This window comes from Nilaparvata lugens, chromosome 6, assembly GCF_014356525.2.
Source record: "Nilaparvata lugens isolate BPH chromosome 6, ASM1435652v1, whole genome shotgun sequence".
Classification (NCBI taxonomy): Eukaryota; Metazoa; Arthropoda; class Insecta; order Hemiptera; family Delphacidae; genus Nilaparvata; species Nilaparvata lugens.
In genome coordinates, this window is record NC_052509.1 from 2,523,120 (window position 1) to 2,542,281 (window position 19,162).

General features: G+C 34.4%; 1 protein-coding gene across 1 annotated transcript in view; it reads left to right on the top strand.

Annotated features, from left to right (window-relative positions):
* The first annotated feature begins 278 nt into the window (after positions 1-278).
* The window catches only part of LOC111057205 (anaphase-promoting complex subunit 2), a 28,096-nt gene continuing 9,212 nt past the window's right edge, over positions 279-19,162 (top strand). Inside the window, 12 exon segments of the mRNA XM_039429934.1 lie at positions 279-516; positions 1,345-1,791; positions 3,035-3,140; positions 6,828-6,966; positions 9,284-9,458; positions 10,295-10,520; positions 12,055-12,239; positions 14,262-14,405; positions 14,408-14,435; positions 15,399-15,510; positions 16,445-16,576; positions 18,729-18,858. Of these exon segments, the coding sequence (XP_039285868.1) occupies positions 1,458-1,791; positions 3,035-3,140; positions 6,828-6,966; positions 9,284-9,458; positions 10,295-10,520; positions 12,055-12,239; positions 14,262-14,405; positions 14,408-14,435; positions 15,399-15,510; positions 16,445-16,576; positions 18,729-18,858 (1,711 nt within the window). The 5' untranslated portion in view covers positions 279-516; positions 1,345-1,457.

A 19,162-nucleotide genomic window follows, 5' to 3' on the forward strand; every position in this document is an offset into this window, starting at 1 on the left:
AAATTTGATAGTGTATTGGTGGAGGGGGTTTGATTATAGAGAAAGCAAACAGAGAAACGGTACTAAAATTGTATTTTGTAAAAGTTTTAGAAAACAAATTTCTCTCTGGTTAGGCCTATAAGTTCTGAGTAAACAAGTATCGAAGTATAGGATAACATTGTTGATTGTTCTGATAATTTTGAGTAGTAAATATCGATATTGCAATTTTATAGGAACGAGTGATATCGACAGTATCGAAGTCGGAACAAGAGTATCGAAATCGAATCGAAGTAACATAACATAACCTAGAAATCTGCACTGCGTTTGCCGCTACTAAATTGTGCTAAGATTGTGTTGCAGAAAACTAGTTTATAAAATTTGTTTAGTTATGTTTATTAAAATTTCATCTTGAGAATGTATTGAAATTATATGTTATTAACAGTCAAGATGGCTGAAATAAGTTTCGAACAAATCCCTGCAATTTGGGAGAAACTATGTTGTGCCTTCCCAATTTTGTCTGAAGATGTGTATAAAAAGGTAAGTAGAATAATAACTGTTATTGAATAAATAAGTTTACTTGATTATTTTGTAGCTCCTCTCATAATGGGGAATTTGTTTTTTAATAATTGTCTCTATTTTTTCTCAGACTATAGACTTTTGTCAACGTCAAGCTTGGTGTAACTTAGGTAGGTTAGATTGAACTTATCTGTGCTTGGGTGATAGCAATAAATTTACTAAATCAAGAAAGACTAACCTGATTTCATGCAGAAAGAAAGCTTGCTTGTTTTAATTGACCGCCGTCTTATTTACCTAGTTAGTAGCCTTCCTGCATCTAGTTTATTTAGTCTCAATTCTACCAGAAAACCGAGAAGTGACAACTACTTTTATATATTTAAATTTGTTTGTTTGATATTACTGTATTCGATCTTATCAACTCGCTAACCATGATGATAAGATCGGGACAATCGGTTATATATGATCGGGACAATTCTGAAGAATTAACAGTTTTTAAAACTTGAATAACATAAAGTACCCTAATAAAAACGTGTATACAAAGTTATAACAACCGTAGCACATAACAGAAAAAAAACTTTAAAGTTTTATAATATGAATTAAAACAGGAGACACACGACATAGATTAAAAACACTATTAGAAACTTACATTATAATAGTTAATTTTCGTTAGCTGGGCTACCTTCCTCGACCGTGCAGAGAGTGGTCACTCTTAGTAAGTTTCCAAGTGTTTTAATCTATCTATTTCGCGTGTCTTCTGTTTTAATATGTATATTATAAGTTATAGCAACCTGTATACAAAGTAATAATATTTTTGAAACACTTACCTAACTACAAAATTGTATTTTCCAGCATGATCCAGACATGTGTACGTACACTGAACTACAAGAAATCTGTCTGTTGGTTAAAGAACACACACTGGGGCCAATCGTTGAGGATTGGTAATCGAACGCATTGAACAGGAGATGCGCAAAACGATTGTGCCAAAATTCTGGAACTATTTCGAGGATGGAATTAATGATGGAAGTGGCTTTGAAACATTCAGAAATGCGGTCGAATATCTCTACCACACGGCTGCCAATTTTACAACTCTTTTGGATAGGATTCATGTGATGAGAAATCATTGTGATATGAATCGGCTGGTGTATGGTGAGGAAGGAATGTATGACACGTTCAAGGTGATACTTCGATCTACGCTGCATTCTCAGCTGCCTCTCAAGTATCAGACAGTTATTGAGGATTTTTATAAAGTCTCGTTCAAGGTCTTCTGCAAAAGTGAGAAGGGAAGCATGGAGAAAGGTTAGAGTTTTTTTAAGTATATTACCAATAGTATCTTTAAACTTTATTCTTCATCCATTACCCACCATCTTGTAACAAATAATCAAATAACATATCAAATTTCATTTCCAATAGCCTACTTACAGAAAAACACTTACATAGATAAATATGTGTGACAACAACAAACAAATGTAAAGAAACTAACGAAATATAATGAATAATCAATAGTCGCTGACACAATGATCAATAATTACAATGTAGTGTAAACAAAAGAAAAACATCCCAAGGCTTAGCCTGTGGGGGATGGAGTATCAGTTTAGTATATTTGGTTACGTCTAATTGAATATAACAGTATTTAGGACCAGCCCTTCTAACTCGCTTCAATTTGTACTGCACTTATAATCAAATAATAAAGATCAATAATTCCAATACAACTCACACCTAGTTAAGGGTTGTTGAATCTTCAAAATAGTTCTATTCAGGCAGCTTAAATAGTCAGCTAGTCCATTTGAGAATAAGTAGCCTAATTATGTTTATCAGATTTCTTGAAGCAACTGTTCATTCTGTTTAAAAAAGAAGCAAATCACTACTATTTTAGAAGGATTGTTTGAATTAGCTAACTCGGAACTCGCTGACTCCATGTTAAACTGCTGTATGAATCAAAACTGCTCTGATCATAAATAGTATTGATTCAATATTATTGAGTATGTTAATTAATATTCAATTATTATTGATATGGCGAGTCAACGAATTCCGAGTTAGCCAATTCTATCAACCCTTTTAGATCCTACCTGCATAATTCTTCCCGTTCAGAATATTGAAAAACAAAACATTCTTCATGGCAGGTTTTGCAATGAGGTTTAACAAGTTGCTTATTGCTTTAAAATAATTTTCATGTTCAACATCTCTTCCCAATTTTAGACGTGGTTACAACTATTCTTTTCTGATTACTTATCAATAACATTATACTCTTCCCACAGAGTTGTCCTGCTGGTAGCCCTAGTCTAATCATTTATCATGCTTGAAAAGTTGATTACTTCACATTAGTAAATATATTAAAAAATATTAAGTTTATTTCAACCATAGAATGATTACAGGGTTGCTGTAATGTCAGGATCATTATAATCTTGAATTATAATAAAGGGATAAATTATCAAATAATAATGAAAATAATGTTCGTATGGCTTTTATTGGTGAGATTTTCCACCTCGCCTGACTATATCAATATATCGCCTGATATGAATTATCTAATCATTGTTTGCAGATTCGAACGAGTCTGGTGAGCTAGTGGTCAGCTGCGGTGGTTGTGACTCTGAGATAGATACATGTCGCTGCGAGAAAATCATCGAGTATTTCCACAGTGTCAACAGGTTAGCTAAATATTTATTTATTCGATACAAACATAGAAAGGCTCACAGGCAAATTCCAGTACGAGCCTTAATGAGATATCTGATAGCATAACATTACAATAAAAAAAGGAAAATAATATCGTACTTCATTAAAAATATTCACAACGATTCAGTATAACTGATAAGATTAGAAGAGAAAGATAGTTTTGAAACTCCGTAGTTTAGTTACTCCATAGTTTTGAAATATGTAGTTGAACGGCGAAAATAGCAGAGAGGGTTGAAATAATGCAAGAACTATAGTGAGGTCCACGTTATAATGACAGTATTTGATTGAATTTGATGTTGCTATGCTTCTCTATCATTCGACAAAGCAGATAGTACTATCCTTTTCTAGCTCCGCAACGATGCCAAATCTGTTTTTGTCAATGCAGAAATATAATTAATTGAGGCAGAGAATCGACAACGCTGTTTTCCTATCTTTATCCACTGTCATTATAACGTGGACCTCACTATAGATTTGAAATATAGTTGAACGGCGAGAGTAGCAGAGAGGGTTGAAATAATGCATGAACTAGTTTTGAAATATAGTTGAACGGCGAAAGTAGCTGAGAGGGTTGAAATAATGCATGAACTAGTTTTGAAATATAGTTGAATGGTGAAAGTAGCTGAAAGGGTTGATTAATGCATGAACTATTTTTGAAATATAGTTGAACGGCGAAAGTAGCTGAGAGGGTTGAAATAATGTATGAACTAAAGTGTGAGATAAATATTTTTAACACGGCTCTTTCTCGAAGACGGAGAGGTCCGATGCTCTATCCTCCACTAATCACTCCCACTACCTAGCAGCATTCTCCTCCTTTTGTGTCTGAGTGAGAGAGCTTTGTAACGCGACGCGGCAACACTCCCCTCCACTGGCAATGTTCCAAGTAGTGTACTGGTCAGCTGGTATATTGGTTTGTGTATGTTACAGAGATGTTTTCATCACAAGAACATGAAGCAAAATGACACGGCGCATCCAATTGTGCGCAGGATGTCCGTCTGTGTCTATGCTACAAACTGTGGAGGGAGAAATGGGTTTCTCCTTTTCATGTTAAAAGTAATTTATCTCGCACTCTAGTTTTGAAATATAGTTGAATGGCGAAAGTAGCTGAGAGGGTTGAAATAATGCATGAACTAGTTTGAAAAATAATTGAACACGGTGAAAGTAGCTTAAAGGGTTGAAATAATGCATGAACTAAACACGTCAACCTAACCTAACCTACACCCAGCATGTGCTGCGCCTAAACAGTCCATAGAGGAATGGCGTAGGTAGATTGAAGCTCCGCTTCAAGCTCGGATATTATTATTACCGATTTCAAAGGCGACGGAGCTGGTGAAGCAGGGATTGAAGCTCAACCTACACTCTATATTACTGCTTCACTATGTTTAATCCTTGGATATGAGAATCATGTGATCAATATTCAATTAATGATCAAGCATTTATCACAAATCAAGTATTACAAAATTGATTTGCTCTATCAATGTTTTATTCAAAGTATGCTTTTATTAGTCTGCATATTATGAATCACATCAATTTTCCAAAATGATTGGGTGAGAAAAGCGGGGAAGCCCTAGTTCTCTCCCGATTTAAGAAATATTTGTTTACTATGGATAAGTAAATGTATTAAAAAACTAAAAAATACTACTAAAAACTAAAAAAAATTCTGCAAAACTTATTCAATGTTGAGTCCCCTAGTTGGATTTTAACATGCGGTACTTTAGTACTTAGTATAAGAAATCCTCATTATTTATTTATTCATTCATTGTATAAAACACTATAATCATAATACAATTATGACATTGGAGGAAAAACTAGGCTGAGCCTGTACTATTTCTCTCCAAAAATTTTTCAAATAGAAATATTATCATAAATAAGAAATCAATCGAACTCCCTCGATAATTAAGCATTCATAGTAATGACGAATTATTATTTTATAAGATTATTAGTGAGTACGGTAATCAAAAATTTTTAATTTAGTTGATTGGAAGATTCAAACTCTACAAACATTGATACAATATTTGCAGATCATATGAATGTAATTTCAATTATATATTTAGTAGGCCTATTAAAGTATAATGTTTTAGTCTCATCAAATAAAATTGGAATGTAGAGTTCCGTATCTTGATAATAATTTTTATAGATTTCTACTTGATACTTGTTTTCATCCCACTGGAAAGGCGGTTTTGTTTCATGTTTCTCATGAATTTGTAAATTTCACCTATAAATTAAATAAGTTACTTGAACGATGGTAATTATTTTTTCCTACAGTTACGTTGAAAAGTGGCCATTGCTGCACTGATTACAGAACGCAAAGAATCACTTTTCCGCTCTAGTGCGGGAAAAATTTTTCTGCACTCCAGATTTGCAACATGGCAACGCAAAATACTTAGTAGGTTATATGGAGCAACAGTGCAGCAAAATCAAAATGAAGTTGGTAACAGTGACTGGGCTGCTATAGTGAGCAGAGGTGCAACGAAGCACAACGCGCTAATTATTAGTATTAGATATTATAACCAAGGACAACGAGGACTTTAGGATTTTAGGATTAAGGTTTTTATCAATAATAAAATTACACAGAAAAACTTGATGGATCTCAGGCAATTTTACCCATAATCACCCACTTTTCATATTCAATGGTAACTGTAGGAAAAACTTAATGTGAAATACGTGCGCAAAGTTCCTCTGCTGCACTCAAGAAACCATTCCGCCCTCGCCTACGGCTCGGGCGTAAACGTTTCTTTCGGTGCAGCAAACTGTCACTTTGCGCACTAGTTGCACAAATAACTATTTTATAAGATTATTAGTGAGTACGGTAATCAAAAATTTTTAATTTAGTTGATTGGAAGATTCAAACTCTACAAACAATTATACAATATCTGTAGATTCATATGGATGTAATTTCAATTATATATTTAGTAGGCCTATTAAAGTATAATGTTTTATAGTCTCATCAAATAAAATTGTAATGTAGAGTAGCTTATCTTGATGATAATTTTCATAGGTTTTTACTTGATACTTGTTTTCATCCCACTGGAAAGGCGGTTTTGTTTCATGTTTCTTATGAATTTGTAAATTTCATCTATAAATTAAATAAGTTACTTGAACGATGGTTATTATTTTTTCCTACAGTTACGTTGAAAAGTGGCCATTGCTGCACTGATTACAGAACGCAAAGAATCACTTTTCCGCTCTAGTGCGGGAAAAATTTTTCTGCACTCCACATTTGCAACATGGCAACGCAAAATACTTAGTAGGTTATATGGAGCAACAGTGCAGCAAAATCAAAATGAAGTTGGTAACAGTGACTGCTGTGGCTGCTATAGTGAGCAGAGGTGCAACGAAGCACAACGCGCTAATTATTAGTATTATATATTATAACCAAGGACAACGAGGACTTTAGGATTTTAGGATTAAGGTTTTTATCAATAATAAAATTACACAGAAAAACTTGATGGATCTCAGGCAATTTTACCCATAATTACCCACTTTTCATATTCAATGGTAACTGTAGGAAAAACATAATGTGAAATACGTGCGCAAAGTTCCTCTGCTGCACTCAAGAAACCATTCCGCCCTCGCCTACGGCTCGGGCGTAAACGTTTCTTTCGGTGCAGCAAACTTTGCGCACTAGTTGCACAAATAACTATTTACACACTTTTTGTCGCCAGGCAATTAATTGAGCTAGAACTGCTGGAAAGGCTGGCCGGAGACGTTCTGACAGCATTGATCCATAAGCGTATTGAGAATCATGTACAAGAGACGTGTCAAGGCAGCTTTGACAAAGAGTATATCAAAGACTTGGAAGATGTAAGTGCGTTCACATGTTACCAACCTTCAACTCTAGTATTAGTATTCTGTAGATCACTCTACATACAATGATACAATAGTTGCAGATTCACATGAATGTAATTTCAATGATATATTTAGTAGAATAAGTCGAATTTAATTTAATTTAGTTTAATTTTTAATTCGAATTCTCTCTTTTTCTATATATCCATTCATAGGTATACTTCTTTCCTCTATCTTTTGTTAAATACTAATTAATTTGATGAAAAATAACAACATTGAAAGAGATGTCTGTATAGTGAGATTCATGTTATAAATTCAGCACCTGATAAATATTGGCTTTCTATCATTGGACAAAGCAGATAGCTGACAAATCACCGGTCTTTTATCAATTTCTTTCAATTAGAGTGGGTCATTTGTTTCTATTCATTTCCACTATATCAAAATCAAAAATCAAAATTTTTATTCACAATACAAACAATTGAGGGTCCTGCCAAACCCGAAGGTTTTTCGGCGGTCTATTTTATTATAAATTTATCCAATTTATTGTACAAAACACTATAATTATAGTATAATATTATAGTATTTATAGGGCTCTCTCCAATACTCTTTAACTGTGCTCTGGAATTCATCATTAGGAAATGGAGAGAAATTAATCCTGAAACCATACAAATTGGCTATCATAAAGACAACATCAAACTTAACTGCTTGGGTTTTGCAGATGATTTGGTTTTCCTTGCAAATGGAGTAGCAGAAGCACGGCAACAAATAACATCTTTGGAAGAAATAGCAGGAAAAGTCGGACTGAAGATTTCTTACGAAAAAACGAAACTCATGATAACTGATCCTTTGTGTATAAATAAAATTAATATTAACGGAAGTCTTATTGATATTGTGGACAGTTTCAGATATCTAGGAGAGACGATCACATATAATCTTAGTGAGAAGGCCTCATGGAAGGCCAGAATTTCAAAGCTTTCCAAGGGACAGCATGTAACTAGGGACACTTATAAAAGAAAAAGTCTTTCCATTCATACAAAACTGAAACACTACAAGGCAGTTCTAAGATCACAAGCAATGTATTGCAGTGAAACACTTTTCAATATTGATGGAAATGGAATTAAAGAAACTATAAGAAGAGTTGAAAGACGGATTCTTAGAACCTGCATAAACAAAAAACATGTAGTTGACAACCAGTTCAGACTCCTTCCAAGAGAACAGATTTATAGAGAAATCGAACCAATAACTGACGCAATGCGCAAAAAGAGAATTTCTTTATTTGGGCATATTCTCAGAACCCCAGCGAATCGATTGTTGAGAAGACTTATTGAAAAATTCATGAGTGCGAAAACAGACAGAGCCACAATTCCTTGGCTTGTGGAAATTAAAAAAGACATATCGGAACTAAATTTAACTATTGACGATGTCAAAAATCGCACAAAATCTATAGGGAAACCATCACTGACAGAAAGAGGATCTTATCTATAAAAACAATTAGGAGAAGGCAACAGGTTTGTTCAGATGAATTGAGAAAAGAAAGGTCTGACAGAATGAAAAGGTACTGGGAAGAAAGGAGGAGAATTGAAGCGAATAAACGAAGAAAGAGGACTAACCAGAGACTACAATGATCCTATGTGGTCATAAAATTGAAAAAAAAAAAAAATTATAGTATAATTATGACCGTGGAGGAAAAACTAGGCTGAGCCTGTACCAATCCTTTCCAAATTTTGATAGAAAGTTAATGTTGTCCAAAGTTTTATTAGGTTATGATATCCCACATCACTGCTTCCCCACTTAATTTTCGGTCTTAATTTCATCACTTTGTCTCAATTTTTTTTATTTTCATTTTTCGCAATTCATTCTTTTTTGCGTCCCTATTTTTTCTCTATTCACATAACCCTCATAACTAGACTCGCTCAATAATAATAATAAGGTCAAGCCACAAGAACGTTTTTCAGGCGTTTTCAGACGGGTCAGAGGGCAGGAAGCTCTCCGATTGGTTGATTGGGTTGACGCTCATTGGGTTGACGCTCGGCAATCAGCCAAACGGAGAGCTTCCTGCCCTTCCGACCCGTCTGAAAACGCCTGAAAAACGCTTCTTTGTGCTTGACCCTAATTGTGTTCTCAATCATTAAAAATTCGTCTATTATTAATATCAATGTTCATCCTTTATTGGTAATCCATAAATGTACTGAATATTACACCGATTATTGAGGCATAACCATATCTACATTGAATTGATGTTTTAGAATACTCAATAATCATTAATAATATTCTAACTGTTGTTTCTAAGTGTAATACATTTTTTATTTCAATTTCATTTAATTTGCCCTTGCAGTGGTTGCAGAATACAGTGATGGGCTGGCTAATAAAGATATACAACCAAGAATCTGATACCAGTTGTAATGAGTCCATTCAAAAGTCGATTTTCAAATTCAAACAGAAATTGATGCATTTTATGTATGAAACGTACACCAAAACAAGAATCGACCAGCTATTCAATATCATTATTGGTAAGTAGCCTACACTAGGTCTAACACATTATTTATTTTATTAGTTTCAATTATAATAGGGTTATATTACATGGAAAATACTTGAAGGCAATTTAATTTGAACGCAACTGAATTTTAATAGTAATTTTATTACTATAATTAGTAGGTAGCTTACCTATTACTCTATTATTAGTGTGCAGCTTAATGTATTACTGTACACTCTCACTCCTTATCACTATTAATTTGCTGCTGTTTCTATGAGTTTAACTATTTGCAGAATGACAAAGCCCAACACCTCAATGCAATACGTTCGTTTCTAGGGTCTAGTGCAATAGCAGGCATTCGCTTCAATCTAGTCCAAAATACAGCTAATAAAATATGTTAAAAAAACCTTTCCAAGCGTATTTATTCATAAATTGAATAATACTTGAATCATATGAATGGTTAGGAAAGGGACAACAAACTCAACATCCCAAAACTGTCCCTCTCCCAAATTTTTATATTAATAGTTTCAAAAGATAGTTTATCATTTAAATTCAGGATAAACATAAATATTTTGAACATTTTCTCTTACATCTTATTTCTCCTCTCATGAATCAAAATTGAACTATCATTATGAATATCAGTGTTTTTGGTTTGGTTGCACAAACGTTTGTTGAATTTCAACTGTGCTTGAGTGCTATTGAAAGACGTCTTCTCCCTCTCTGATTGGATCTCGTGCCATTCAACTGTCATTTAATCACCGTTACAATCTAACAGATTTTTGTGCAACCGGGCCTGGGTGGATCACAATATTCACTTATTAATTTCACTTATCCACAATATTTCCGATTTAACTTGAATCTCAATCTTTGTAGAATACCCCGACTCAGACCCGGCCATCTACGATCTGCGAATTTGCCTGGAGAAGACGGATCTGCGCGCATTCCTGATCCAGAAATTCCAGCGCGCTCTGGAGACGCGCCTGCTGCACTCTGGTGTGAACACGCCCGACATTCTCACCGCCTACATCGCCTCCATCAAAGCGCTGCGTCAGCTCGATTCTACCGGCGTGCTGCTGGAGACTGTCACTCAGCCTATCAGGTAGTCTTAATTAAAATTTCAGTATTAATTTCGTATAGAAGTATATTTTACAGTTTATAATAGTAGAATTTTTAGATTGTTTGGTGTAAAAATTTATATGGGCTTGACCTTTTTGGACTACTTGAGACAAGATTTAAAGAAAGAAGAAGTTTTGGAAGCCTTTTTTTCTTTTCTGAGTCTTGTATTTTTTGCTCTATTGAATAAATAAATAATATAGTTTGAAGATTTATAGAAGTCGACATTCCTGACATGTGACATGCCACTTATCTGTGGCCTGGTTGCACAAAAGACTGTTAAATTTCAACCATGATTCAATGCCACAAAACCAATCAGAGAAGCCCTCTTTAAAAAGGTTGCACAAAAGCCTGCTAAATTTTAACCATGGTTAAATGCCACGAGAGCCAATCAGAGAATTCTTATTTAATAAAACGTTACACAAAAGCCTGTTAAATTTTAGTTATGATTCAATGCCACGAGAACCAATCAGAGATACTTTATTTCCAAATACGTTGCACAAAAGCCTGTTAAACTTCAATCATGATTAAATGTCACGAAAACCAATCAGAGAATTATTCTTTTCAAAAAAGTATTTTCCTGATTGGTGGTTTTCGTGTCATTTAATTATGTTTAAAATTTAACAGGCTTTTGTGCAACCGGGTCTGTGAATATTATTATTTTCTTTCGCTTTCTTTTGAATCCACTCTTTTTCATTCCTGAATTTTCCTTCCGTTTACCTTCATTGATCATGAAAGATCGACATCATATTGTTTCAGATAGAAGAAAAAATATTCGGATGTAGTGCTTGATAAAATGCCAATAAATGGTGCCAGTACTTTTTATGGAAAATTGAACATCAAAGGTACTATACTGTAATTTAGCTAATATCTTGTAAACCATTAGTAAGTCGAGTAAATTTCAAAATCGAGTGATTCAATTTGGATATATAGAAATAATAGTTTTATGGATAAAGTTTGGAACAAGAGTTTTTTAAAATTGGTGAAAAAGATTACCTGAAAGGCGAGTTTGATGTTGGAGGAAGGAGAGATAACTTTTGTTATCTCTAGCGATTATTTTGCAACTTGATCTTGTGTAGAGTTGTACAAAGTACAATATACCCTAACTTGAAAATATTTGTTTATAAGCTACCCGTTTTTCATTCTTCTCTAGTCACCCATATTACTCAATATTTATTCATTATTTACTTACTTACTCCTTGGAGCTACAGCTTATTCAGAGCTTTGACCTCCTTGAAAAAGCCTCTCCACTCGCCTCTATCGGCAACCTCACGTCTCCATCCCCTGAAGTTTCTTAATATTGTCCTCCACATCCTCCAGCCAACGCCTTCGCGGACGTTCTCTCAGCCTTCTCCCTCCTGGGTTGTTTCTGAAGACCTTTTTTACAACTCTTGAGTCACTCATCCTCTCAACATGTAACATGCCATATTTATCATTAAATTATAATTATTAATATTTATAATTATTAATATTGAACATTTATAATTATTAATATTATTAATTGCATTATTCGATTTCAGACAATACCTGCGTAGCAGGAAGGACACAGTGCGGTGTGTGGTGACAAATCTTACAGAGGAGGGGCCAGGTGACCTGGCTGAGGAGTTGGTGCGGGGAGGAGAGGCCAGTGACCCCGTCGACGATCAGGCTGCCGAAATGGAGGATTGGCAGAACTGGAAGCCCGACCCTGTCGACAGCGATCCCAGTACGTAATAGCATCGAAAAAACAATCAATAGGTTTTCTCTTTGTATACGAATTCTTTGGTAATAGTTTATATTTCGCACCCAGGGCGGAAAATGTGTGTTTGCCGGCTCGAGATAGCACCTTTTATTTCGAGAGCCGGCAGAACATTTTTGCCTGCGCTGAACAATATTTTTCGCAACGCAAAAAAAACAAACTAGAAACTTAATGAATTGAAAGCTTGACGAGAAACTTGACAAGCTGATACGTGATGAACTGAGAACTTTAGAAACTGAAAAGTTGATGAAATTTAAGCTTGACGAAATGAATACTTAACGAATTGCAAAACTTGATAATCTGATACTTGACGAATTTAAAACTTTACAAGCTTTATTCAATTTTCAACTTCTCATTTTACTTTCCTTGCCCTATTACCTATTAAAAATTAAGGTACCCCAATTTCTAAATTTCTATACGTTTCAAGGTCCCCTGAGTTCAAAAAACTGGTTTTTGGGTATTGGTCTGTATGTGTGTGTGTGTGTGTGTGTGTGGTGTGTGTGTGTGTGTGTGGTGTGTGTGTGTGTGTATGAGTGTATGTGCGTCTGTGTACACGATAACTCATCTCCCAATTAACGGAATGACTTGAAATTTGGAACTTAAAGTCCTTTCACTATAAGGATCCGACACGAACAATTTCGATCAAATGCAATTCAAGATGGCGGCTAAAATGGCGAAAATGTTGTCAAAAACAGGGTTTTTCGTGATTTTCTCGCAAACGGCTCCAACGATTTTGATCAAATTCATACCTAAAATAGTAATCGATAAGCTCTATCAACTGCCACAAGTCCCATATCTGTAAAAATTTCAGGAGCTCCGCCCCAGCAATGCAGATAGATTCCCAATTATCAGGCTTCAGATACAATTGAAACAAAAAAATCAAGTGGAGTAGATTGAGCATGAAAATCTCTACAATTAATGTTCAGTAACATTTTCACCTAAATTGAAAATAAGCTTTAAATTCGAGAAAATGTGATTATTCAATTGCAAATTATTGTTGATTCTATTAAATCATTCACTATGAAGAGATAGCAGACCTCATGTGTGTCTCCAGCGTTATTGCCCTGTCACCAGCTGGCTCAAATCTTTGAATAGTAGACTTGAGATGCGCGGGAACACTAGCCTCAGGTGATCAATTTTCATAACGGCAAGGAAAGTTGTGTGAGTGCGCCACACCAGATTTTTAAATTTTAAACTTGATGAACTAGACAATCTAAAATCTTGACAAACTGAAAACTTTAAAAATTGACAAACTAAAAACTTGTCAACTGAGAACTTGACGAACTGAATCTTGAAGAACTGGAAACTTGACATACTGTAGACTTGAAGAGTTGAAATTTTCATGATCGGGTGCGATCAGCTGTTATTAAAAGTCATTTTCTTCTCCACCCTAGACCCGAAAGGATTTTTTGTCAAGCTCCTGTTGCTTTTAGAAAGTCCAGTTGATCATATATTATATGTATCATATATTCAATTCTAAAATATCAAAAAATATCGGAATAATAGTAGCATATTTGCAATCCAACATCAAAAACCTTACCTCAATAAAATTAACCTCTCCTTACACATTCTTACTAATGTCTAACAAGTATGCAACGGTATAACTGACTGTGGATCAGCCTGCATAGAAAATTAAATACCGTGAGACCTGACGCACTGAACGGCTCAACTTCTCATTATTGTTTCAGTATCTCTAGAAACGATCAAAATAGGTCACTTACTTGATGAACTGACATCTTGACGATCTGAGACCCTCCCTCTTCCAATTGAGAGGAATTTTTTTGATGCAAGTGATTTCTTGATGCAATGTTAGTAATTGTATGCAATGTTGATAATCCTCCCACCTCATTCCAATTGATTTAATTTATAAAACGCTATCTGTGATGTAAGTGATTTATTGATTCTATGATAGTGATTGTATGCAATCTATACTAGTAACTCTCCCACGTCATTCCAATTGGTTTGATTAATTTATTGTGTGTTTTACAGTGAAAACGCCGAAAAGTGGGCGAACCTCTGATATTATTTCGATGCTGGTGAACGTGTATGGAAGCAAGGAGCTGTTTGTCAATGAATACCGTACTCTTCTGGCCGATAGACTTCTCTCTCAGCTCTTCTACAACACTGAAAAGGAATACGCTATCTGGAGCTACTCAAACTCAGGTGAGATAATCAAAGTGACTCAGAGTACAAAAATGAATGGCGAGGTAGTTCTCTAAGTATTTCAGTAGCTTTAGAAGTAGAGGGTTAAGTGTAAGAGAGGGCCGACTGCGCCCTTACTTCGCCCTCCTAGGTCAAAAATAAAGGCAGTCATTCTATTCTATTCTAGCTTTTGATGAGCTTACACAATTTTAGTGGATAATTTAATTTGACTACAGTATAGTTCACTGTAGTGAGGTCGACGTTATAATGGCAGTGTAGTAAGATGGGAGAAAAAGGTTGCCAGATTTAGCCTTGTCACCCAAACAGTTGATACTGGTATAATATCTAATCAATTTAACTGTTCATTATTGTTGAAAATAGTTAATCATATTTTATTTGGCAAGAAAATATATTTTTCAAAGATGTAATAATAAATGTTCATAATTGAGATTAAATATTTTGTCAAGGTCGAAAATATGTAAATTTATTTATTTATTCATTCATTTACATTTAACAATGCACAAATCAAATACATGATTAGAAAAGGACTAACAGGCCTATCCCAAAACTGTTTCCTTTCCGAATTTCGATAGTAGTAAGCCAATGTCTTAAAGGTAGGTTATGTTGCTTCACTTTGGATCAAATTCCGAATGATAAAAACATGAATAAATAAATGATGAATGAATAAACACTCCCATATGAATCAATCGTACTCTTTTTAAATAAATAATAAAAATGAATGAATAGACACTCCCATATGAACCAACCGTACTCTTTTTGCCCAGTAGTTCAGAGATTCATTGGAAAGCAGGGTTTAGTGATTGTATTGAGTAAGATTCCCAACTTTCAAATACCTCCAATTTAAAAAAAAAAATTAGGTTTGGTGACTCACAACTGTATTACTGTGAGGTTCAAGTAATGAGTGATTGGCTCCAATTATGATATGATAGCTCCAATTTCAAAAATGATTGATCTTTTTTTTAGGTTTGGTGACTCACAACTGCATTACTGTGAGGTGATGCTGAAAGATGTGTACGACTCTAGGCGTATCAACGCACATCTGCATAGTGACCCGAATTTTGATCACACCAAACAGGTTCGTTGAGATAATTCTCAAAAAAATCCTAATAAATCAATCGAATCAGTTCATTTTTTTCCTATTCATTTATACAATAAGTACATTATCAAAATGATAGGGAGAGGAAAAATAAGGTAACCTTGTGCTATTCCTCTCTCAAATTTAGATAACACATCGTTTGAAATAGAATAAGTCTTGTAGCTCTTCAATCCACAAAATTTTCAGTCCTCAAGTATTTTCACAAAGTAGATTTTTAAATTTAGATGCTTCAAAGCTAAACATATCAAGTAATCATAATTTTTGTATTTTATTCATTCAAGGCATAAGTAGATAACGGCCTCAGTCTGTTCCGTCAGCCATTAATATGGACTAAACAATGAAACTAACCCAGAAATAGTTAATAATGAAAAATAATGTTTTCGGCCTTGAATCCGTTCTTGAGATTGGCCTTCAGTGTGACTGAAGAATAGAACTGAAGTCCGATCTCTACGAAGGAACCTTTAGAAATCCTTTAGAAACCAGTTAGAAGTTTGTATCTGTAGTGATTTTCAATATACAGAATTTGAATAAAACTAATATCTTTGATTAAGTTTGTAGAGTGAATATTGATGTTGTGGAACTTTTCAATAGTTGAAGAGACTTGAGAGATAGTCAAAAAAATAAGTGAAGATTATCAAGTGGTTATTATTAAGATTGTCTACATATTTTAAGACTGTGAAATAATAATTTTTAAATAAAGTGGATTTTTTGACAATTTCTCAAGTAAATAGTTTCAATTAAAACTAATGTATTCAAATGTTGTACTGAATCAAACATCTCGAAAACGAATAAACCATTTAGGAATAGTTACGAACGGTTGATATTAGCTGTCATTCTTGCCTACAGAACATGTTATTTGATCTTCGATTTGCTTGAAAATGTTGTAATCTAATCAGTTTCCTCTCTTTTTCAGCCTTATACTACGAACGCCCTCATACTATCAGCTCAGTTCTGGCCGTCTTTCAAAGAATTGAACTCTTTAGAATTGCCAGACTTGGTAAAAGAGCGGTTGGCTGTTTACACAAAAGCGTTTGAGACGTTGAAGGTAGAATGCATTTTTCAATAGTAATATTAGAATCAATTTTCCCTTCTAGTTTCCAAATTAATAATCCTCCATTTCAAATTCTTATCAAAATCAATAAAATATTATCTTAAATTTGAGAATTCAATACCTTTACTACTCTTACTTTCGCTTTACTACTCTGATAAAGCAACGAAAAGACTATCTTGGTGTTTTCTATCAAGGCATTTGAGATTTCAAGTTTTATTCCCACATATCAGTATCAGAGTCCTAGTCCGGTTGAGCTCTAATATTCTTACCATGACATTTTATGGGGCTATTCATACCTGCTTGGTTGGGCGTAGTAGGAATAGCCCAATTGGAACTTATGGAAATAATTTTTGTACTGAACCGGACGTCGACACTGATACTGATTTGTAGGAAGTCAGCTGAACTCTACTACTAAAGCCTGGCTTTCACTAGTAGACTTAGTGGTCGAGTAACTAGCATACTAACTCTACCGAGCTAACTCTACTTACTTGATCGAGTAACTGTTGTTCAATCAACAGTACCATGAAGAATTTATACTCTAAGGGCCGGTTTCCGAGCTCGGGATTTAGCTAAGTCCTAGACTATAAACAGCTGGAGTCAGAAAATTGGTTTTCCAAATCGGGGCGTAGTCGCAGTCATAGATATAGTCACGTTTGAATTAAATTTCGAAAAAAAACTAGAAAATTGAACGCAAAATAAAATACAGAGAAAATTGTGTAAATTTTCAGCTATTTTGAATTATTTAGGAATGTCTAATTTCGTCAAGGAAAAGTTCCCGTTTATAGAAATGAGAAAATAAAAACTACGACTACTGTTATAAAAGCTGCTACTACGCCCCGTTTTCGAAAGCCAATTTTCTGACTCCAGCTGTTTTAAGTCTAGGACTTAGCTAAATCCCGAGCTCCGAAACCGGCCCTTAATGTCATAGATTTATCTCTTACCGAATTTGAAATGTTCTCTCCCAAAAATTCAAACTTTAGGCGCTCATATCTCAAAAAGTAATGATCGGAGAGAATGTTTTTCTGAGAAAAGTTTTTCATTTTGATAGCTTGATGATATACAAATCGAAAAACTTTGAAAAATATCACCAGTAGAAAGTTTATTTTTATCCTTTGCACAGCCTTTTACAATATTGAGAATAGTAGGTAAAGTGTGTTGTCTAGTGAACAGAACTAACATTAAAATGTCAATACTTTTTGATAAATTGATACTCAAACACGTATATTAACACTATTTAATAAATTAATATTTTAAGATATTCATTCAATAAATTATCTTTGCCTATTAACAAATTATTCAATGCATAAAACTTCTTTGTTTTATTTGTATTGAATGTTTTAGTATCCAAATTTGTATTGTAATTGTGTTGATGAATAAACTTTGATTTGACTTTTTATTAAATAACAATACTTCTCAAACTTGATAGCCTGCGGCACGACTCTACTAGCTCGAGACTGTTTCCATTAGCATAGTAGTTGTAGAGTAGAGTGAGAAGCGTTGGTGGGGGGAGGCAAGTGGTAGAGTACTATCCCACGGTGCTATCCCACTCTACTCTACTAAAAACTAGTACTCTACCATGACTCTACTCTACCATGAACGTTTTCATTGGGAGAGTTCACAAGATAGTTACTACTTGCCCATGGAACTCTACTACTAACTCTACTAATGAAAACCAGGCTTAAAGGAGGAAAAGTAGTATCTTTATATTCTATTCCAGGGAGTGAAATACGACTGTAGATTGTTGTTTGAGGAGAAAGTATCCTCATATATTAAATGTAAGGCGGGATGCACACCGGAGAAACGCGTTTCGTGAAAAAAGTTTCAAGAAACGTGAAACGAAAGTTGCTCGCAATCGACTGATAAGATTAAGCAGGGAACGTTTCTTTTGTATGCATGCGCGAGTGAAACGGATTGCATGAAACAAGTTTCATGAAAGAGGGCTTCACGAAATGCGTTTCTCCACTGTGCATCTCGCCTAAGGATATAGTATTTGATATTATGCTGATTTTAGATGCTATTGTTAAGTAAATCCTTGATCTGTTTCATCCTTGGTAATAACCTTTCTGCTTTGACATGTATCATCTATTTCCAAACGAACTAAGTTTTATTCCTGCAAAACTACTATTTTCATCTATTTTGCACGCAGGGCAACCGAACATTGAATTGGAAGCCCCACCTGGGTTCAGTGAACCTGGATATTGAGCTCAAAGACAGAACAATCAATTTGACCGTATCTCCGGTTCATGCCGCCATTATCTGGCATTTCCAGACAAAGAGTAAGTGTATTCACTTTCTCTTTTTGTGTAGTTGAGAAGTTGATATTGTGGTAATTATTCATATTGAATGAAATGATTGACTTTTCATTCAGTATTCACTCTCCCTTTATAGGGCTACTTCAATTATTATAGAAATGAATTGAAAATCATCAATGATAATTTGCACTAGAAAATGGCTCTGAAGAGTCTAAACATGTTGTGAATTAATAAAATATAAAAAGGAATACTTGATGATTTTTATTAAATTTCAAAGAGTAATTAATGAATTGTATACAATTTTATTGTATTTATTCATATATTACAT